The 22,630-nt window shown below is 45.6% G+C and overlaps 1 protein-coding gene across 1 annotated transcript in view; it reads right to left on the bottom strand.

Moving 5' to 3' along the window:
• Positions 1 to 21,069, bottom strand: part of GALNS (galactosamine (N-acetyl)-6-sulfatase) — a 44,256-nt gene extending 23,187 nt beyond the window's left edge. The window contains exons 1-10 of the mRNA XM_008944216.1: positions 20,946 to 21,069; positions 19,613 to 19,687; positions 17,945 to 18,047; positions 14,139 to 14,282; positions 12,245 to 12,311; positions 12,002 to 12,129; positions 11,077 to 11,216; positions 9,775 to 9,878; positions 3,487 to 3,623; positions 750 to 852 (exon numbers count right to left, since the gene is read on the bottom strand). Coding sequence (XP_008942464.1) covers positions 750 to 852; positions 3,487 to 3,623; positions 9,775 to 9,878; positions 11,077 to 11,216; positions 12,002 to 12,129; positions 12,245 to 12,311; positions 14,139 to 14,282; positions 17,945 to 18,047; positions 19,613 to 19,687; positions 20,946 to 21,069 — 1,125 coding nt within the window. The remainder of the gene's footprint in view (positions 1 to 749; positions 853 to 3,486; positions 3,624 to 9,774; positions 9,879 to 11,076; positions 11,217 to 12,001; positions 12,130 to 12,244; positions 12,312 to 14,138; positions 14,283 to 17,944; positions 18,048 to 19,612; positions 19,688 to 20,945) is intronic.
• Between the last annotated feature and the right edge of the window lie 1,561 nt (positions 21,070 to 22,630).

The raw sequence follows: 22,630 nt of genomic DNA, 5'->3' as shown, positions 1-22,630 counted from the left end.
TGCTGCTAATAGATTAAACACATGTCCTCGACTGTTTCCAACAACTGCTGCTCTTTCCACTGTGCAGGTCCTAAGGCTTTCCCTTTCCCTTCCCAGAAAACAACAACAACAAAACCCATCCCTATTCTATTTAAGTAGTTCAGAGTACAGGGTCTCTTGGTACTAAAAATTGTAAGATATGTGATTAATTCAGCTTTGGACTCCAAACTTTGTAAGGGGACACATGTCAGCAGGAAGGTTCATATCAAGGGGTGATAAGAGCTGATTAGAGGGAGCACCCCTGAGAGCAACTCAGACCTTGCTCATTTTCCTCTGCTTCTCTCTGACTTCGAAGGATGGACTGGGTGGGAAGGGACCTTTCAAGGTCATCCAGTCCAACTCCCCTGCAGGGAGCAGGGACATCCCAACTAGAGCAGGTTGCTCAGAGCCCTGGCCAACCTCACCTGGAATGGTTCCAGGGATGGGGCAGCGACCACCTCTCTGGGCAGCCTGGGCCAGGGGCTCACCACCCTCAGTGGCAAACATTCCTTCCTTCTCTCCAGTCTAAATCTCCCTCTTTTAGTTCAGACTTCAGCAGAGGGGTGCTGTGACAGATTTTGCAGCAGATCAGGTAGCTCTTAAGAGGCTGTGAATAAAAGGCTGGCTTGTGAGCACACAACAACACTCCCCAATTTAAAACTCTGCTTCAAACAGTTCTTCTTCCCCAGGGGAGCGAACGAGAGCAAGGTGCAGGTTGGGGTCCCTGTTACCTTGCTGGACTCCTCCCAGGAGTTGCTCCAGGTCCAGTAGTGAGCCTTGTAAAGCCCAGCTCTCACCGCCATCATCTCGTTGCCACGATAATAGAATATGGGCCTGAGAAGGAGAGCAGAGCTGCATGAGAAACACCCGAGACGCCGCAGCAGCCTCGCTGATAAGGGAGACAAACACTTGAATGGAGCCTGGCTTCCGATCCGGCTATCAGGCAGAAACAGGCTGCCTTCCTAATAGTCTCTACTGCAAGGTTTTCAATTAACATTTTTTTTTTTTAAAGTGTTCATCAAGTTGAGAGCTCGCAGGGCACGAGAATGAAACGTTATCCAGCGTGGCTGCCAGGGATTGTTAATCCTTGAACTACCAGACCCTGTTATTTCCTACCCAGCGTGGCGATTTAAACACCAAATGTCTCAGGAGTGGTGTGTGTGTGTGTGTGTGAGGGAGAACTGGGGATTCACAGGCTCCGTGGTGCTTAACCTCCACTCTACAGCAGCACCCAGCTATGTGTTGTCAGTGTCACACAGCCCGGGTGGCCACGGAGGACACCAGATGCTGGCCTGGTTCTGGATGACGGCTCAGAAAAACTCCATATGGAAAAACCTGGCAGCTAGACTGGCTTTATTTTTAGCTCCTGTCCATTTTCTTTCCCCAAATCTCCCTTTGCATCATCTATACGTGTCACTGAAAACAGTATTTTTTTTTCCCCAGAGGTTTTCCTAATTAAAAATAGGAACATTTTTCCTATTTTCCATCATATTTCCATATATATGTAGATATCATACATATATATATCATAGATATATTTCCATCACTCAGAATATTTGGTCTGCACCCCTGTAGAGGCATGACCCTCTCCCTGGGCATGCCAGCAATGCTCCTGTTGGTTTCCCCAGTAACACAGTCTTGGTTTTGGAGGGAACAGCACCAGATTTTACTGGACTATTTGCAGGAGAGAGGTTTGATTTGTTGGCACGGCTCCCTGCACAAGGGCATCAGACTTAGTCAGCTCTTCCCTCCAGTTGTTTCAGGCTGCTGACAGGGTGAGATGGTGAAGCTGTTTGTCACTCTCTGTAGGGTACATACATCTTTGTCTTTCATTCAGAGATGCCACTCGGCAAAAACTACTCACCCGGGTGATGCCACCTTGAAAAAAAAAAAAAACAGTCTCTAAATGCAAAATAAGATTAAAATATCCACTGTCTGAATCACAGGAGTGGCCTTAGATCTTTTGTTTTAAAACCGTAGCCTCTCCTGCAGGTTCCTTGCATAAACAATGCTCCTTTGTCCTTTGTCACCAGGAACTGCCTGTGAACAAAGGGGACACACGCTGCCAGAGGAGCCCAATCCTGCACCTGAAATGTCAGTCAGATAACGGCAGGTTGAGAGACCTGATCTAAACCTGGCCTGCTAACAGAAGCCCAAATATGCCACAAAGTGTCCCAGTTGCCTTTGTCCTTGCCATAAACACTGGCTGTCTGACAAGCTATCATGTGCCCCTTTGATTGAAGGTGTGTAGGGGCAGGTTGTTGCTTTTTAAACAAAAAAATATTTCCATTTTTGGAAGAGGATTACAGCTTGCACTCAAAATTCCACTACTACTGATTTCTTGTTTCCTCATTCACTTTTGCCTTTCTAAGCTTAAAAGAACATAAAAACTGCATCTCCTTGGAAGTTTTGGGGGAGCTGTGGAAACTGTGACCTGCTCAGGTCTGGGGAGAAAAACAGAAGGAAAAAAAGAAAAGAAGGAAAACAAGCCACAGAATTATAGACTTGTTTAGGCTGGGAAAGGTCTTTGAGTCCAACCATTAGCACCACAAGATGCACCTTGAGTGGCTGCTATTGTAACACAAACAGCACCAGTTCCAAGGGGTTGGTGACTGCAATGAAATCCTCTTCTAAAACAAAAAAGAAGCTTTCCAAACTTTCCAAAACCAAGATGGGATAGGTTGTGCTTGAAGAACCCTCAGCGCCTTGTGTCTGCGATCCTGTACATGTGTGCTTCTTGTGTTAACGGGCACAAAACCAGTTTTTATGGAACAAAGCCTTATGTCCAACACAGAAAAGAACTCAAATGTGTTTTCCATGTGTATGTTTCCTCGCTATCTCACAGAGAAAGAATGTTTGCATCCAGATTTCCCAGGCTGCCAAATTCCTCATCAAAATCACAACTACGAGACCTCTCTTGACCTCCAATGCTCCCGTTGAGAGAGCCAAGGATATTTACTGCCAGCTCTTAGTGCCTGTACCCAATAGCTGACACTCCATAAAGATCCCAGCTCTTTAACCCACATCAGTTCTTGCAAAAGCATCCCCAAAAGCAGGATGCTGGGAGGAGGAGGGGTTCTAGTCTCTACCTCCAACCTCATCTTTCTATACAGCCCCGGCGTACTCTTGGATGTTTTTTCAGTAATAAATAATGTATTCTCCCCTACTCAGGCTACAGTTCTCAGACTTTTATCTCCCCCTATTGCCATATGTTGTTCCAGGGATCCCTGCTAACCCCCTGACACTCTCCTCTGTCCCCAGACTCCACTGTGTGGCAAGATGTTAGGGAAATCCCACCTCTGCTCTCCCCACCAGAGAACCAGCGGATCGCCGCCTCGCCTCGCAGGGGCAAAGACACATCAATTCAGTTTATAAAACATTTCAGTAGACTTGAGGGAAGAAATAAAGCAGGGTTTGGCATCTGTTCAGTTCAGAGGCAAGGGTCGGAGCGCTGGGCTCATCACTAACCTGTCAATTAGCTTGCCCTGCAAGATGGCAGGTAAAAGGTCGATGCCATCAATCTGTCTGTCACCGGGAGGCTGCAGTCCCGCCAGGGAGAGGCTGGTGGTGAAGAGATCCATCACGTTGCCCAGCTGATGGCTGACCTGCAAAACCAACAGAAAGGCATTTGCAACAAGACCCTCAGTGAAAGCCCCAAAGGAAACGGGCTGGTTTCCCCCTCAGCAGAAGTATTGCTTCCTGAACCTCCTCCTCTGCTAAGCAGCTTGTGAGAATATCTCCCTTTACGGTGCTGCAGTCACCAGCAAACCTCTGATTAAAATAATAAAGGAGATGATCCATATTTCTCTCCCCTTCCAAGGGGCATTTGCATTTTAATTCATTGTCTCATTTTCCTCTCCTTCTTCTCACTTTTATGCATCCACTTTACAGGAGCCTGTTTTCACAGAGTCCAACTTCATTTAGCAAATTCCAAGTCGTTTGTGGATTGAAAAATCAGCACTTCTGCCACCAAAAAAACCCACCTCCTTGATCTGTTCCCTTCTCCAGGTCATCTTTGGAGTCCAGGACTACCCTGAGAGAGTTCCCAGAAAGCCCAAGGATAGATGGATGGATAATAACAAAAAGAGCCTGATGACTTCATCTGCAAACCATTTCCAACAATTCAAGAACTGCAAAGTTGTGGTATTTTTAGTATAAATTTTAATAAGGGAGAAAAACATCTGGGTTTGGCTCCAATGGGGATGTGAATATTTCCCCCCCCCCTTGTTTTTTTTTTTTTATTCCCATCCCTTAATTGGAATCCACACTTATCTCTCTGGTCTTAATTATTTATATTTTAAACCCCTAAAAAAGTCTGTTCTGGCTGATTCTTTCTGAATCTTTGCTCCTACCCTGCTCGTGGCGTGCTCCAGCTCTCTGCTGTAGGATGTTTAATTAGCCAGAGACAGGCTAAACTGAAACAGAAACGTTCAACTCAAGAGCAAGACTGTCTTGCACCAGGATGCATGAGCTGAGACATGAAAAGAGCCTTTTCAGCCCTATCTCTTGTTCAGAAACAAGAAGCCATCTGATCCAAGCCCACATCTGTAAGTGCAGAAGCACTTTCTGACTCCAATCCAAGCCCTAGCAGCAGCCTTGTGAATGTCAGTGTGAACATTACGATGCTGGGACTATCAAAGACATTTTATCTCTGAATCCTCTTTCTACTCACCAACAGAGCCCCAGCCTGTAAGCTGACACTAATTATTTAAATATGACAACAAATGATAAGATGATAAATCATTTTTTGGTGAGATGCTGGCTCTAGAGAAAAGAACTAAAGGGCAAATGCTGTTTTTGCTGGGACACTGAGGCTTGTATTAAGAGACTGGGCTGAAAAAAAGTGAACACAAGCTTTTTAAAAAATAAAGAACCTGGAGAAAGGAACATGCAGGGGACTAATTACAAGTTTAACAGTACAATATCACATTATTTGATTACAGCAATTTCAAATTTTAATGGCTTTCATTAATCAAAGGGTGTTGGCAGGAACACATAACGTTAAAGCTTCATGCAAGAATAGTTCCATGGCTCTTAGGAATCATCAGATCATTAAGGCTGGAAAAGACCTCCAGGATCATCAAGTCCAACCATCAACCCAACACTCCCATGACCACCAAACCATGTCCACAAGTGCCACATCTACATGCTTTTTGAACCTCTCCAGGGATGGGGACTCCAGCACCTTCCTGGGCAGCCTGGGCCAATGTCTCACCACTCTGCCAGGGAAGAAATTCTGCCTAATATCCAATCAAAATATTCCCTGGAGCAACTTAAGCCCCTTTCCTCTTGTCCTAAAGGAGGAGCCTTCTTGCAGCCTTCCAGGACTTAAATGGGCCTGTCAGAAAGCTGGGGACAGACCTTTTAGCAGAGCCTGCTGCAACAGGACAAAGTGTGATGGTTTTAATCTAAAATGGGGAGATTTAGACTAGAGAGAAGGGAGAAATTTTTGCTGCTGAGGGTGGTGAGCCCCTGGCCCAGGTTGCCCAGAGCGGTGGAACCATTCCAGGTGAGGTTGGCCAGAGCTATGAGCAACCTGCTCTAGTTGGGGATGTCCCTGCTCCCTGCAGGGGGGTTGGACTGTGTGACCTCGAAAGGTCCCTTCCCACCCAAACCACTCTGTGGTTCTGTGAAAGCAAAAACCCCAGCCATCAGCTCACCCCTTAGAGAGCCAGAGAGCTTCACGAGCCACTGGTGTTGGGACAACGCACTCCCTCTGAAGTCCAAGGGGATTACAAGTGCTCAGCATCTCAGCAAAGATGCTCAGTCCCTCGTAGGCTCATCTGCCAGCTAATTTACCCCGCACATGCCTTAGGAGAGCTGCGGGGTCAGCAGGGCACCATATGCAGAGCTCAGAATCTAATAAAGAGGAGATCTGGCACATGCCTGCTCCCTGACAACTGCCACGTCAGCAGCAGGCGGGCAAACTGGTGTCTGAGGCTTTTTGTAATTAGACCTCTCCCAATTTAGAAGGCAAATCCCAAAGTCACTTTTCCTGTCGCTCCGTTCCCTCGCCTCGATCTTTTGATAACAGGCAGCAAGAGGCAATTGCTGACCTGAGACTTCTGCCTCTGATAGCCCCTAATTTATACCTCGTGTTGTGACAATCCTGTGAGGCCACCACGGTCTTCTTGTACTGGCCCTTATTAACCATAACCAGATGTAGATGACTCTCTTTAATCAACCAATTACATTTCTGCTCTCAGACAACATTTTTCCCCGTGAAGCAGAGAAAACTTCTTAAGGAAATTAAATGCCCATGCCACAGCCACTTGGATTTATCTGTGCTCTGCAGCACCACATTGAAGAAGGGAGGGGGGAAAAGAAAAAAAAAAAGGTTAATATTTATATAAAACTTTGAAGTATTTTCAGAGAAAAATAAAAAAATTACCATTTTCTCCTGTCAACAGCACTCTTTCATTCTAGTTGCCTTTCCTATTTTTTTTTTAAGGAAAGAAAAAGAAAAATCCAGAGAGGGCAACAGCCCAGAGAAAATAAATAATATATAAAAAAAGAGGGAGATCAGATATTGCTCCTATCAGTGAGAAACAGCCGGTATTACCCACGTAAGAAAGGATTTTTTCCCCCCCCCCCTTTTTTCCCCCTCCCTCTTCTTTTTAATAAACTCTCAGTCTACACATAACGTCTTTAAGAAAATGAAATCCTTTTGCTGTGGGCCACGTCGCTGGAAGAAATAGTCACCACTGCTGTTATCAGCTCTTTCAAGCTTTAACTCTGAATCAAAGGCGACAATTAATAAAGTCGCCCCCGCCAGGAATGGAAAGGAGGAAAGCTAAATATTTGAAACTGGGTGAACAAATGTCAGGGTGTTTTTAAATAAAATCCTTTTACAGTTATCACAGCGAGCAGACCTGATATCCCTGTCTAATTCAATTTCAATTTGCTCCCCGTGGGAGATAGTGAAGAAAAGGTTGCAATGCTGTCTTTGGGTTGATATGTTCTTTTCTCCTTCAGGAAGCAGGCACGAGAGAGGAAGGGGAGGAGGGTGAGGGAAGAGAGGAGGAGGATTCAAATACCAACAGAATGTGATTTTTTTAGGGTTTGTTTGGTTTGGGTTTGTTTGGTTGGTTTTTTTTTTTTTTTTTTTTTTTCCAGCTGGATCCTTCCAGAAGGCAGATGTGATGTGGGGAATGTTGAAATGCTGATTTGTTGTGAATTCACCTGGAAAACATAGCTGAGGAGGAAACTGCAGAAAGGCTGTTTGTGTGTGAATAAATATTCCTGATGGGAGACCACAATTAACTGGGTGTTGATGCCAAGAGCAACGCGCGCTCCTGAGGCATCCTTCTCCCCCCAAAAACCTGCAAATCAGCCAACTGCACCAATTATCCCAACCTCTATCAACATCCTGGCAAGCTCTCACAACCCTGTCACCCACCTTCTCTTGTTTAAGTTAAAAGGTTCTCCTTTATTTCAGCAAACAAATGGACCCTTTAATAGAACCCCTCCATATACATATATATAAAAGATTATTAATAAACTGCCAAATCCCATCAGTAAAATGAATCTTCCACCCAATCACTAGATTGCACTGCCCAGAGACACATGCCCTCTTTTTTCCTGGTTGCAGTTGGTCACCACCCTTCTGCCTGCTCCCCAAAACACCCTGGAGAGGAACAACCATCGCACTGGGAGCAAACCCAGCGTGGGAAGGGGGAGCTGACCCTCCAGCTTTGTGCCTGGCACTTCTGAGCAGCTCTTTGCTTCCACCTTGGTTTCAGGGCTGCTCCCAAGCTGCCATTTCCTTCAACTCTTTTGAAAAGAAAGAGCAAGGAGGGACTTTGAAGCAGTATTCCCACATTTTACAGGTTTCAGACTACACAGGACTTAGGCTGACTGGTTTAAACTCACAGTCAAGATGATGTCAAAGCTGCAGACTCTATCAGATACAGAAAGCAGCCAAAAAATTCACTAGCAAATGTGTCTCTTCACTTACTATGTCAGTGAAAGAGGTGATTAAAAAGCAGTAACCACCTACAGGCCAAGGCAGCGTGAGCTGTATTACACAGAAGTGATGCCAAACCTCTCACCTGTGGTCAGTGCTGCTGGGGGTACCAGTGCTGGAGCCTCGATGGCAAGAATACAAGCAGAAAAGACATATAAGTAGCTGTCACATATCAGTAACATCATTTGGGGAGCCAACCCTGAGCAAAGCAGCACATCCTGGGGACAGAACAGGCTTCTCCAGCTACCCCAGCAGAGTCCAGGAGGACATCTGTGAGCGTTACACCTGCACATGCAGACATTCAGCCAGCAGCATCGTGAACTGGAGCCCAGGACAGGAAGGATTTAGTGAAGCACGTGCTTAAATGCCATCAGCAGTGGTGAAGGAGGGGGTTTTGGGGTGCAGACCTGCCTCAGTAAGCCTTAAGCACACCCTCCAGCTCGCTGAGCAGGCCTGGGCTCGCATCAGTCGGTCAGCCCAGCTATGCAAACACAGTAAACTGCACAGAAATGCCTGTTCCCAGGAATCCAAACAGCAGCTTCAGCTGCAGCCTCAAGCAGGAAGCCGTGCACCACAGTGGGCTCCAGAGAACATCATGCACCACGGCCAGCTTCACCCCTGAGCTATGTGCACAAGGCTACCTGGGAGAGAGGCACCGGCCGGCCCCAGCCAGAAAGCAAGGACAGTGATTTCTCTACTCGTGTTCTTAATCATCCTCAGAGTTACTACAATGGAAAGAATTTTTAAATTGGTATTGATTTGTCCCCATTTATAATGTGTGTTTACTTTTAGCACATTATTTAGTTTGGATGTGGAAAACAAAACAGCTTCAGTTCCATGTTCTCATACGCTAGCCCAAGGCTGTTATACTTGGCTTGTAAAGGCTTTATGGAAATGTTTAAATTTAAACAAAAAGGCTGTTTTCATTTCAAATTAAAGAAATAATAAAACATCCCTCATAGGTTTTGTGAACTCTTTAAAAATGATGAAACCAAACTCCCCTCCTGCCCCTCAGATCTAAGCTATCTGATGGCTTCCTCCTAAATGCACACGATAAATTTCCATTATCCTGCCTCAATTAAACCACTGAACAGGAATGCAACTTTGAAAAATGTTTTATTTATGAACAGTTTGCAGTCTTAAGCACAGTGCCCAGTTAATGAAGTATTGCTTTCTTCAGGGATGAGAGATGTGCACAAAGGGGAGGGAGTCAGTAGTATTTACTGTGAACCCTGCCCGTGGAAGAACCGACTGCATCCTCCTTTAATGAGAACTGAGACAAGAGGGGCTGGAAGTGCCACCAGAGGATTATTTTGAAGTGATCCTATCTGAATTTGTGTACAGGCAGGAAAGAGCAATAGCCTGGCATTTAAACCTCCCTGAGTGGAACTTCTATCAAACACCAAAGCGAGAGCTGTGAGGGTCAAATCACTGGATACTTCAGGGCACAGAGAGCGTGTGTGGGCAACACACCCCTGCTCTCAGACCAGGACACTGGCAATGTGCCTTTATTCTGATTTGTTCAGACATGTAACCCACTAAAAACACCATGTCCCAAAAGAACAAAGGGTTTAAATAGAGCAGGAAGACAGACTGGGCTGCTCAGTGCTCACAGATTGTTGACGACAGACACTCCAGATGCAAATTTGCAATAATGACCAGGAGTGGCATCGTTCTTAATTAGACAAGTATCAGGGCATGTTAAAAGCCTGAGGCAAAGCCCAGTGAACCCAGCAAGAACCACCCCCTTCACTTCAGGCCAATCAGAAGAGTTCCAAGCAGCTACTCACCCCTCCTGCAGGTATGTGTCCTGGCCACCAAGCGATCGCTGGCTCTCTCATGCCACCTTCAAAGGTGGTTTGTTTGCCACACAGGAAAGGGCCGTTGCTTCCTCCTAGAGAGAGGAAAGAAGGCATGAAAACCATGGGATGCCAATACCATACTCCAAAGGGATGCTGTCAGCTAGGAAATTTCATAGCTAGTTTTAAATGAATTTTTATTTCTGCATGAATGCTTCTCCAAATAACATGTCCAGAGTTTTGTTTTGCTTGATGGTTGTTGAGTTGTTTTTTTTTTTATAAATATCCTTTTGTGATAGAATTTTATGAGTGTCTTTTCAGCACAGGGAGAAAGCAAGTTAAACACAACTTGCTTTTAACCAAATGAAGAAGAAAACAAACAGAAACTCCCAACAAACAGAAAATACTCTGCTGGCATTTCCCTACCCCTTAAGGATGTTAACTGCTGTTTGTAACAACAGAGAATCTGACACTTTCAGGCAGAAATTGTGGTTTTTTTCATAATCCTTTTAAAGTACCAGATGCATATTCAAGGGTGAGAAAAATAACCATGCATTCCCCAAATTTTCACCCTCAGAGACAGCAAGTGCTGTGCAGGAATGTCTGGAGTTTTAACCCAACCTTGTAGAGGTTTGTAGAGGAACAAACAGGGAGGTTGAACAATTCCAGGTCACACAAAGTCAAACAAAGTGGTTCAGCTGAAAAGGGAACTCAGGCTACTCCCTGCTCTGTGGTGCAATAACCACGAGGCAGTTTGCCTCCAAATAGAGGAGAGTGGGTTAGAAAAATCAATACACAATGACTCTGTTTGGGAGAAACAATCATTTAAACAAAAGCAAGCTTGCAAAGTAACAAAATTCCTTTTTCTTTGTGATATTTTTCATGGGAGCTAAAGGAGGGGGGATTCCTGAACTCTCTGTAATTACTCAGAAAGCTCAAACATGCATTTGGCAGCTGGAGAGTAAGCACCCTGCTATGTTGTTGTGCCTAGTCCTAAATAAATTAAAAAACATTCACGCCCTGGCAGCAGAGCACAAAGTGGAAATGCACACAGGTGAACAGCCACACCCAAAAAGTTAGCTCAAAAGTCCACTTAGCCAAGGATACCCCCTCCAACACTGACCAGAAGTGATGCAGATAAGCTAGCTGCAAACAGAAATGCTCTGAATTTGGAGGCTTCTCCTAACTGCACACAGGAAAACCCCAGCTACAAGTTTCTATCCCCACCCCGACACAGAGATTTAAGCCTTGATTTCACAACCCCAGCCCAGGCTGGGTTCATCTGAGGCTCACCTTGTTTAGGAGCTGAAATGAGAGCAGCCCCATTATCAGAGGTGAAAAACACAAAGGTGTTCTCACTGATACCCAGCTTCTGAAGATGGTTTAGGATTTTTCCAATGCTCTCATCGATTTCTCGCACAGCGTCCCCGTAGCTGAGGCAAAAGCAGATGCAGAACATTAACAGCAGCTACAGAGGGAAAGCATCCCATGGCATCACACACTGCAATCAGTGCTGTCAGCAGACCTAATTTAGACCTGTGCTGCAGAAATGCTTCTCTAACTCATCAGCTAACAGTTTTCCACCGGCACTGCAAGACCCGTGTCTCTTACCTGCAGAGTCCAACCTCTGTTGGGTATTAAGAGTCAGGACTGGTTCAGATGAGAGCAGCTTTTGGACAGAGAGCAGCAACTGATTTCAATTTAGCTATAAAATTCTCAAATGCAGGCAAAGCCACTTTCACCACAGACTTGAAGTTAAAAACCTAGTTTTGCTGCTGGATGCTGGTTTGAAGCTGCACTCTCAGGAGCAAGGCTCATGGTATCTACAGAGCTCTTTGCATCCTGTAAATGGCTGTTTCCAGGCGTGCTTTTCTACTTGCTGCTCTGGTTTTTAGGCTTTTAAAACAGGCATCAATCATACAAAAGCCTTCCAAAAACTCATCTGTGCCACATGCAGCACTTTGTTACTCACACAGCTAGCAGAGGAGCTTAGACTCCCCCTTCTCTCCCTTTTTAGTCACATGATATTTCAGATTATAGCCAAACTATTACAGAACAATCCAAGCAAAGTCCTCGCTAACTAATGTATTTCAGCACACACACAGACACACTTTGGAGAAATGATCTAGATAATTGCATCTAATAAAGATTGTTTAGGTTTTTGGTTTCTGCAGCATGAGGTATTAATTAAAAAAAGAAAACTAAACCCAAGACTTACAGTCCTCTCTGACTAGTGCCCAGGAACTGTTTGGAGGCATAAACAGGAGCGTGGGTAGCATCAATTGCCCAGTATAAAAAGAAGGGCTGCTGGCTGGCCTCCTGCTTGCTAATAAAATCGAGAGCTTCCTGTAAACAACAATAAAAATTCATTTAATGGAATCATCTCTGCTATCTAAATCTCTCTAAAAAAAGCAGCATGAAGTCACTTCGGCTTAAAAAGCAGCATTAAAATAGACAGTACCTGCAGGTAGATCTGAGTCAAGTTGGATTCACCTGTCTTCAGATCAATTTTGAAATCTTCATAATATCTTAAGATAAAATGGAGAAAAAAAAAAATCAATCCTAAGGAATATACAACATAAAAGGCTTTTTTTTTTTTTAACTCCTCCCTTCACTTACTGTGTAAGCAGGTGACAAATAGGTCATAGCTGCTACTCAGCAAACTCTCTTCAGATATTAAAAAGCAGTGTTTCCATATTTTTTCTGATGGGAGAGAGTAGTGAAACAGCTAGATCCAAACTAACAATGACTGCAAGTTTTGGACAAACCTGAGCCACCAACCTTTTGCTGTCAAGTTATTAGGATAGGGGTGGGATGCTTAAAGATCTCATGCCTCTACTCCTTCAATGGAGAGCTGTTTGAAATGCCAGTAAAACTGTCAGTACACCACAACTTCCAGTGAGACAGAGCAATCCTGGAATCAGAACTTGGGCTGCTTGAATAATGTTATGTCAGAAGTATCTTTAGATACTAATTAAGCAAGGAAGGGCAGGGAGCAGTCCTCAGGAGAAGGCCAGTGAGTGAAATAAGATGATACCAGACTCAAAAGTGAATGGACACAGGCTGCAGGCTTGGAGCACAGAATGGTGTTATGCAAACACACAAAAGGTTAGCGCAAACAGGAAGAGAAGGAATAAAGAGGTCTTTCAGTGCAGAATGGAACCAGCTTCCAAGAGAAGTAATGGAGTGAAATCATCACAGGAAGCCTTTAGGGCACCACAGGATAAGCAAACATCTCTGGGAGGGAGGCTCTAGAGCAGTTACATCCCTAGATGGCCCACATGCAATCTGCAGGTTGCCCTTGCACTCAGTTCTTTATTAATCCTCAGAATCAAGCACCTAGCTTCATATTTAACAAGCTTCAAATTTAAATTTAGATGGTTAGAGATGAGGAAGACAGGATTCTTACAAAAAGTGGTTCAGGTGTTTAGAATAAAGTTTAGTGGTCAGCTGCCTTGCCTAGTCTCTGAGGGGCACCAAGACCACAGAAGTCTGCACTGTCTCAGCTTTAACTGGAAAAGTCAGAGTGACACAACCACGAGGCACTGCCCAGGCAACAGCATTCAAGTACCTTCAGCTGCCAGCACTGCCTTCAAAACCTCTTCTTCCCTCCAGAAGGACTATCCTTGCTTCCTCTCCTAGAGGTGAACTTCACCCACCCTGACAGTTACTTTCATCTTGCTTCTGATGGAAACCTCCACTCAAGCTTTGTAAGGCTGGATATTGGCCAGCCCTAGTCTAGAGGGGAAAGTCCTCTTCCAAAGTATGAGGGCAGAGCAAGAGATGAGATCCTGGCACAGGATGTTGTGGGGCCCAGAAACACAAATGGGTTTAGAAAAGAGACAAGACTAGTTCATGGAAGTGGAGACAGTAGCTATTAATGATCTGGACACAACCTTCAGTTTAGGAAGGTGGAGAAGATACAAGAGGAGGACTGTCCCACATCTCTGTCTCCTTTTACCAGAGGTGATCACAAGGGTGTAATGGATTAAGAGGGCCTGACCCAGAAGGGCTGGCCATGTGTTTCATTCATATTTACCAGCATCTTCCCTGTGCTGGCTTGCTGCCAAACTGAAGGCCTTTCTGGGCATTCTGTAGCCAGCACCTCAGCTCCTAGACAAGGCAGGAGACTCCCAGTGCTTGACACACTCTAAAAGCCCTCTCCACAGGGTGAAGCACCTGTAGATCACTGCCCATCCAGCTGAGCCTGTGAGTGTGATTCTGAAGCAAGCTGCTGTTTTTGCCAACCCTTTTTCCCTGAAATGGGTTTGCTATGCTAGCACTTATCTTCCAGCACTGTAATGTCAGCAGGGCAAGCAAAGAAAATAACATTACCAGGCAAGTAGCTGAATTACCTGCCAATCATCTCCCAGTCCCTGTACACAGGGATATTGGGGAGTGCTCTGTTATCAAAAGGTCCAAAATGGCAGTTTGGGGATCCAAACCACTCATCAAACCCGTGCTTCAGGGGGTGGAACTGGGGCCTGTGACCCAGATGCCTAGGAACAAAAGAAACAGATGAGTTAAAATTCTGCTGCAAAGAAGCAAATAATAATCTCATCAGAATGGCATGCAAGAAAACAGTCTTTCCCCAAGAAGAAAGGCTTCAAGCATTTTAATCAAATAAATAACTACAGAGCCTTGTCTGGATCTTTCTCATACTTGCAGCAAACACAGCCATGCAGACTCACTGTGGTGCTTAAATATATCCCATTTTGGTCCACTGTCCAACCTTTGGGCTTCCATTATTTCCTTCTATTGGTGCCTTCTCTCACACTGTCTCAATGACCTGTACTGATGGGCTGCACTGCCCAAAGCCATTGCAAAGATGCACATAATGTTTTACTTCAGGATTCTGATCACAAGTCACTTTTATACAACTGAGCTGTAAAAACACAAGGTAAAGCTCAGGAAAAGTACCATTCTATCTGTATCCCCTTTATGGGGTCTTCATGCTGCCAAAATGGTACAGAGAGATGGGAATGTAAATGGGAATGAGGTCTTTAGGTGCACATGTGAACATAAAATATGTGGTGATGGCTCCATTCTACTACACAGCTTAAAAATTCTCCAGCCTTAACTTCAAGATGAAGCTCTTCTCCAACTTCTTCACTGCAAATTCTACATTTTCCTCATTTACACTACCTTGAAGATACACAATGTCCATCCTCTTCTAGTCTCTAAAGGAGATTTTTGTAGCTAAATGTTAATTTAACCATTCCAGCTTCCACTCACAAGCCTGCATCTGCAACCTGCCCATTTGTGCCATCACCTTCTGCATGCTCTCTGAACAAAAGGGGCATAAAACACATCACCTGAAGTAAAATGATCCATGGTGTTATTCTGAGCTATGCTAAAATGAGTTCTAACAGAAAATAAACATCATTCCAGCTACAATGGTATCTCAGTGATGTACCTACAACTGCAGGTCCAACCTACAGGATTCTACCCTTTCCTTATTTATAGATATATGATAATACAAAGCTATTCCTGGCTCTTTCTACAACAGGGGACCTGAAAAAAATCTTTTCTTCAAAAGCAAGTCCTAAGAGAACTTACAGGGGAAGAGACTTGAAAGAATTATCAAATAATTACTGAGATATCAATTATTCTCTCCTTCTCACAACACAAAAAATAGAAAAATCAGAGAATGGTTTGGGCTGGAACGGACCTTGAAGATTAAAGATCATCTCGTTGCAACCCCCTGCCAAGAGCAGGGACACCTCCCATGACTGGAGGTTGCTCCAAGCCCCATCCAACCTGGCCTGGAACATCTCCAGTGATGGAACATGCACAGCTTCCCTGGGCAACCTTGGGAAGGGTCCCACCACTCTCACAGTGAAGAACTTCTGAATTTCTCATCTAAATGAGAAAAAAAAAGCCTTTTCCAGTCTGAAGCCATTACCCCTTATCCTATCACTGCAAACCCTTGTAAAAAGTCCCTCTCCAGCTTTCCTGTCAGCCCTGTGAAACTCACTGCCAGGACAGCCTGAGAACTTTTTAGAAGAGATGCTGAAAGGATATAAAAATCTTCTGCTGGAAAACAGAAAAATTTCTAAAAGCCCCAAAACTCTACACATGGCTCAGATGAGACTCCAGTTTAACCAGTGCCCTGTGCACTTCTTTACACCTCTCTAGGAAGCAGGCAGGGTGCACAAATGCCAGCCACTGCTGCTGTGCAGTGTCACTGCCTCATCCTCTCTGGGCCAGGAGTCCTTGGGTGCCCAAGGCCAGCGCTCAGCCCCCTCCAGCCTCCTCCACCTCGTGCCAGCAGCTGGAGGCTCTCCCAGCTCTGCTGTTCTCCAAACAACCCCCTGGAACCGAGCTGTATTTGTGTGATTTATTTCTTTTCCCTGGCTTGTATGAATTTACATTTTTCAGCACTGAACTCCATCTCGTTGCCTCCAGCCCACTGATCCGGCTCTTCGGGGCCGCTCTGCTGCTCGGATTGGTGGTAATAAATAATTCCCTGGTTTAGGTTAGTCTGTTCACTTCCCAATTTCATCCGACCACAACTCAAGCTCACTCTTCTCTACCTTGTTAACAAACCTGTTAAATAAACTGTGTCCCATTACTTTCCTAAACAGCATCCCCTGATGATACTCCTGTCCGAAGGCTCTTCGTTAACAGTGACTCTGTTAACCAAACTCCTCTGCTGCCTGTGTAGTTCTGATCTCTGCATTTATTTCTTACAGCACTGTTCCAGCCTGTGAATGGACTGTTCAGAGATCCTCAGGCCCCATGGGATTCTGTTACAGCCCACAAGAACATCTGAAATGTGTTACAAACACACCAGTTTCATCTATCACACACTGCTGATTCCACCACGCTTCTTTGAGCTGAATATCTCTCAGGGTTTTCCCTTCTGAGTCGTTGCAGACATCACAAAATGTTCTCCTGCATCCTCTACAAAGATCAGACTGTACTTCCATCAATGTGAATGTTGTCCTGTGAATGGATGGACTGGATGGATCACCCCCTTAGTCTCTTAAAACACCCAGTACCAACGTGGGACTAGGGCAGGGATCAGCTCCCTGGATTCAGCACTGCTGAGGCCACTCCTCAAATTCTGGGTTTAGTTTTGGGTCCCTCACTCCGAAAAGGACCTTAAGGGGCTGGAGCATGGCCAGAGAAGGGCAACGAAGCTGCTGGGGAAGGGTCTAGAGCCCCAGTGTGGGGAGGAGCAGCTGAGGGAGCTGGGGGTGCTGAGCCTGGAGCAAAGGAGGCTCAGGGGAGACCTTCTGGCTCTGCACAGCTCCTGACAGGAGCCTGGAGCCAGGTGGGGGTCGGGCTCTGCTCCCAAGGAACAAGGGACAGGACAAGAGGAAACAGCCTCAAGTTGCCCCAGGGGAGGTTGAGGTTGTCCCTGAGGAAAAATTTCTTGCCCTTGAGGGTTGCCCAGGGCTGTGCCAGGCTGCCCAGGGCAGTGGTGGAGTCCCCACCCCTGGAGGGGTTTCCAAGCCGTTGAGATGTGGTGTGAGGGACAGGGGTCAGTGGGGACCTGGCAGTGCTGGGTTGATGATTGGATTCCATGATCTCAAAGGTCTCTCCCTACCAAAGTGATTCCATGATTCTAACCAGCCTGATCACACCTACTCCTAGCTAGCCTGACATTCTACACTCAATGAACAATCTTCAGGGTAGCTCTGGAGATGTCAGCAGCCCTGTTTCTATACCACACACACTTCTACACACACCCCTTCCCATAAAAAAAGCTTTCACAATTTATCCTACCCTATTAACAAAAAACCCAACCTACAGCAGGAGCCAAATGTAAAAGGCATGTAAGTTCTCAAGGGAGGTTCCAACAGAACATCTTGGTGGTTTTTGATTAAACTAAGGAGTGTGATCCATGGATGAAAGCACAAAGAGTTGCAGGGTTTATAAATATATATATATATACACACACATACATACATACACCCCCTTCAACTGCTTGTATGAGGGTATATGGATGTAACCCTCAACTGAACACCACTCAATTCAGTAATTGTTGACAGCAGGGGGGGGAAGATCCACCAAAGATTTCAAAAGTCAAATATCTGAGCTTCAAAACATGTTTTTTTTTCCCCCCTGCAGTTCTGGGTGTTCTGCTGCTTCTTCACTACACATACACGTTCACACTGATATCTCAAAGCAAGAGATCTTAAAATAAGTTTACCATTTGCCAATGATCTTATTGATGTAGCCAGCTTCCTTCAGTAACTCTGGAAGGAGTAGTTCAGAATCTGGGATTCCTCCTACTATATCCTGTGGTGTGTATGCTGCATAAAACAAACAAACAAAAAGAAACCTTTCAGACTCTTAGAAATGTTAGAGTGAACAGCTCAAGGCTACCCATCAGCAGAAGCACTGTTACTGGATCAGAAATAGGCTCTGGCCTCAAGTCCCAGCAATACTGGGTGCATTGTGGAGTGTGGTCAGCAGGTCAGGGGAGGTTCTCTTCCACCTCTGGAATCCTGGGTCCAGTTCTGGGCTCCCCAGTTCAAGAGAGACAAGGAACTACTGGAGAGAGTCCAGCGGAGGCCACAAAGATACTTAGGGGACTGGAGCTTCTCTGTGCCCAGGAAAGGCTGAGAGCCCTGGGGCTGTTCAACCTGAGAAGACTCAAGAGGGGATCTGACCAATGCTGAGCAAGAGTTAAAGGGTGATGGGCAAGAGAATGAGGCCAGGCTCTTGTCAGTGGTGCCCAGTTGACAGGACAAGGGGCAATGGGCACAAACTGCAACCCAGGTGGTTCCATCTCAACAGGAGGAGAAACTTCTCTCCTGTGAGGGTGCCTGAGCCTGGAGCAGGCTTCCCAGAGAGGCTGTGGAGTCTCCTGCTCTGGAGAGATTCCAAACCTGCCTGGATGTGACCCTGGGCACCCTGCTGTGGGTGAGCTGCTGGAGCAGGGGGTCTGGAGGAGATGATCTTCAGAGGTCCCTTCCAGCACCACCACTCTGTGATCACCTCTTAGAAGCCCTCCCAGGACATGAGATGACAACAAGTTGATTCAGGGAGATCAGTGGATCTCCACCCACTTGCACAGCAATAATAAAAGGGCTGCAATGACAGAAGGAAGGTGAGACCCTTGACAGGGGGTCACGAAGAAAGCAAGCGCTTTAGATGTGCACTGGACTTGCCTTTATGTTCACTTTATATTTTCTAAAATGGAGGCTTTTTCTCTTAATTCAATTGATAAACTTGCTCAGACTGCAAGAGCTGAAAGATATTATTAGAAAGGCCTACAGTTCTATGGCTGTTGAGAGCCTGAGGTGTGCCTGTGGTGAGGATGGAGACAACCACACGCTGCTGATACACAGCAGGACTCGGTCTGGAGCTGCCACTCCTTCCCCACACATGTGGCAACTGCCACACTGGAACCAACCACAGCAACCAAAACCAACCCAGGGACGTTACGACCTGGTTAACCTCCCCTGGAAGCACTGCAGGCACACCAGTGCTGTCCAACTGCCAGAGCTGAAAGGGGCAGAAAACTGCCTGCCGAATACAACCACGAGCAGCCTGTGCCTTACTCCGGGTGTTAACACCCCCAACCATGTGCCTGTTTTTCACCAGACACCCATCCATCTGCCCAGAGGAAACACTTCTCAGCCAGCAGAAGCAAATGGATCAACCAGCTTTGATGATGTCTCTTAATTTGAGGATGTTTTCTGCTCAATGAGGACGAAGCAGTAAATTTCACGCTTATTAGCGGTGGGTTTTGTGCCCTTCTGGGAGACCCACGGAGGGGAGATCACAGAGCCAAGCTTTTGTTCAAGGCAAAACTTCCTACGAAGCTCAGGGGGACATGGAGAGGAAGGGGAAGGAGGAACGAAGCCTGTACCATTTCTGGCATGTGCATTTGTGGTGTAGAAACCATTCCTCACTGGGAGACGGCCCGTCAGCAGTGCTGCCCTTGCTGCAAGAAAAAAACAGCTCATTTTAGAGGTGTTGCTTGATTAATAGTGATGTTATTTTATTAAGCCTGAGGACAATGCATGGACTGAAGCATGTCAAGTGTTCTTTTGTCACAGCCAGCTACTAAGATCACTCCCATTAGAAGAGGTAGCAGCTTGCCTCTCCAGTGAGCCACGGGGACAGCCAGGCTCTGATTTGACACCATTTGAGGAATTCCTGCATAAACTCAACCAAAATTTAACCCTTCTTATTTAATTACCTGCTGCTGAAGCATAATTGCTTTCAAGAGTCAACACAGCACCTATCCTATCTCAGTAATTCTAAAAGGTGCCCCTGATGTGCACATGTAGGAGGAAATGGTAACACAAACTGATCAGGGGTTGGACTAGATGACCTTCAAAGGTCCCTTCCAACCCCAAACATCCCAGGATTCTATGACACGTGCTTAAGGTTAAGTTTTCAAGCTTGCCTGAACAAAAAAGCCATCTAATGGTGAAGAAAGAGCTGCCCAGCTTTGACAATGAAAGTCAGGTCCTGACTGCAGGGAACATTTAAACAGATGCTTAACTTGAAGCATATGCAGCACCAGCACTGGACAGCAGATTTTAAATGTCTTTTTCTGAGCAAGGACATCATCAGCACACAGCCAAACTGAAAGCCCAAATAAAAAGTCCCTGTTCCTCATTTTTGTTTCAGTTCTTGGCTGCCAATGAGGTGTAAGGAAAAAAAAGAAAGGAAAAAAAACCAACCCACCCCACAGAAAAAAAATGATAAAAATATCTGTGGCTCCCAGACTCAACGTTTCTTTTATCTTTTGTCCCTTCCCCAAGAACCATACAAACCACCAGGGTCAAAACCAGGACACAACCTGCTGCCATTCCTCACCCAAACCAATGTACAAATGGTGTTCAGCAATAATTTTGATACTGTTTTATATGTTTATCCCAAAATAAGAAAGATTTTAAAAAAAATGCAGCCACTGAGGCTAGAACACTAGACCATAATGTTGTAAAAAATCCTTTAGCTGGACTGATTGGATCACTTCAACAGGGCTCTGTATGAACTGAAGATTGTAGGTTTTCCAATCAAAACATCAATAAAAAGGGAGCAAAATTTAAGATCAAAGCACCAAATCCAAACTCTGCCCTGAGGGTAATCACTGGTTTGGTTGCTAGTTGATGTCAGACGTTGGCTGAGGTCCCAATCTCCTTGGAAGGTGACAATGCTGATATGATGGTTTAAAACCCAGGTTTACTTACATGGAGAACAGAGGGGGCTGGCAGTATAAAAATCCAGGAACAGCATCCCCTCTGAAGCCATCTGGTCTAGGTTAGGGGTTTCCTTAGAAGGCTCTCCAAAAGCACCCAAATCACCCCAACCCATCTGGAAAAAGAAGACACCAAAAAGATATAAAAGGACTTTTACCCTTCCACCACGACAGCGCTTCTGGGCTCACATCACACTTTTATTGCATCCCTTCATTTCTCAGTCTTTATAGTGCTCATCTCCCTTCTCAGGGATGGAAATGATCTTCCCCAATGCTGTGAACCTGTGAGATTTTCCAGTGGAGATGGGGAAACTGAGGCAGCTGTGAGAGTAAAAGGCTTGTAGCAGAGATGGGTACGAGCCCCGAGACCTTTGCTCTTACTCAGAGACTGGCCAGTGCACACACATCAGGGAGGAGAAGTTACACAGGACATGCTCAGGCTTGTACAGCTGCAAAGTCTGACCCTGCAGGCCCTGAAAAATTGGGGTTTTCAGCCTGGAGAAGAGAAGGCTCCAGGGAGACCTCATTGTGGCCTTCCAGTGTCTGAAGAGGACCTACAAGAAAGCTGGGCAGGGACCTTTTGCAAGGGCTTGTAGTGATAGGATGAGGGGTAATGGCTTCAAACTAGAAGAGGGGAGACTGAGATAAGAAATTAGGAAGAAGTTCTTCACTCTGAAGCTGCTGAGACCCTGGCACAGGTTGCCCATGGAAGCTGTGGATGCTCCATCCTTTGAGGTGTTCAACACCAGGTTGGATGGGGCTTGGAGCAACCTGGTATACTGGGAGGTGTCCCTGCCCATGGCAGGGGGTTTGGAACTAGATGATCTTTAAGGTTCCTTCCAACCCAACCCATTCTCTGATTCTATGAGTCCCTGGCTACGTGTAGGACCCCAAGACTCCATCTCAGCCTTCTGCTTCTGTCTATGTAGACACAACTAGAAATGCAAGGAAAAAGTCTAAACTCAACAGCAGTGCTGCAGGAAGAGGGTTTATTTTAAAAGGTTTATTTTAAAAGCAGGCTCTGGAGAGAAACCTGCCAGAGGCATCATGTGTCACTCTGCTTATTTGCAAGAATGGTTTCACCCTGTGTCCTCCCCCAAATTCAGAGGGGTGACCTGCCAGGAGAAGCGTAAAATTGCCATCACATTCCCTGCATTCATTGCTGAAAACTATCACTGGTAATAACACAAACAAAAGTAAGTGACATAAACAGGAGGTTCTAGAAGGGAACAGCTTAATGAGCAATTAGGCACCACAGTTTCTAATGCTTTAAAAAAGGCAACAGCTTTCTTTAATACAGACACGTATCAGGTGAGCAAAAGACAGGGAGGGTGGAATGTGTTGAGATCTTTAGGAACCCATCTGCCTGGCCCCAGCTGACAGGCTCACATTTACACTGCAGCAGGGCAGTTTGGCAAAGGAAACTGTTGGAGAGCTGCAGAGCTGGCTGTTGGGGTTTGAGCCAAGAGCAATTAAATGGTACCACCTAACACGAAGATGTGGAATTAAAATGGATCCGAGGGGATGGCCGCTGAGTTCTTGATTCTTCAGCGTCTTTATTATCCAGGAAGAGAGAAAAGTTGTTCTGATTCTCACACAGTGACAGTCCCAGGAACTACTGAAGGATCAAAGGCAAAAGGCCATGGAGATGTATTTTTTAAGAACAGCATATTACAT

Source organism: Merops nubicus, unplaced genomic scaffold (assembly GCF_000691845.1).
Source record: "Merops nubicus isolate BGI_N331 unplaced genomic scaffold, ASM69184v1 scaffold3347, whole genome shotgun sequence".
Taxonomy (NCBI): Eukaryota; Metazoa; Chordata; class Aves; order Coraciiformes; family Meropidae; genus Merops; species Merops nubicus.
This window is presented reverse-complemented; position numbering and strand designations above follow the sequence as displayed.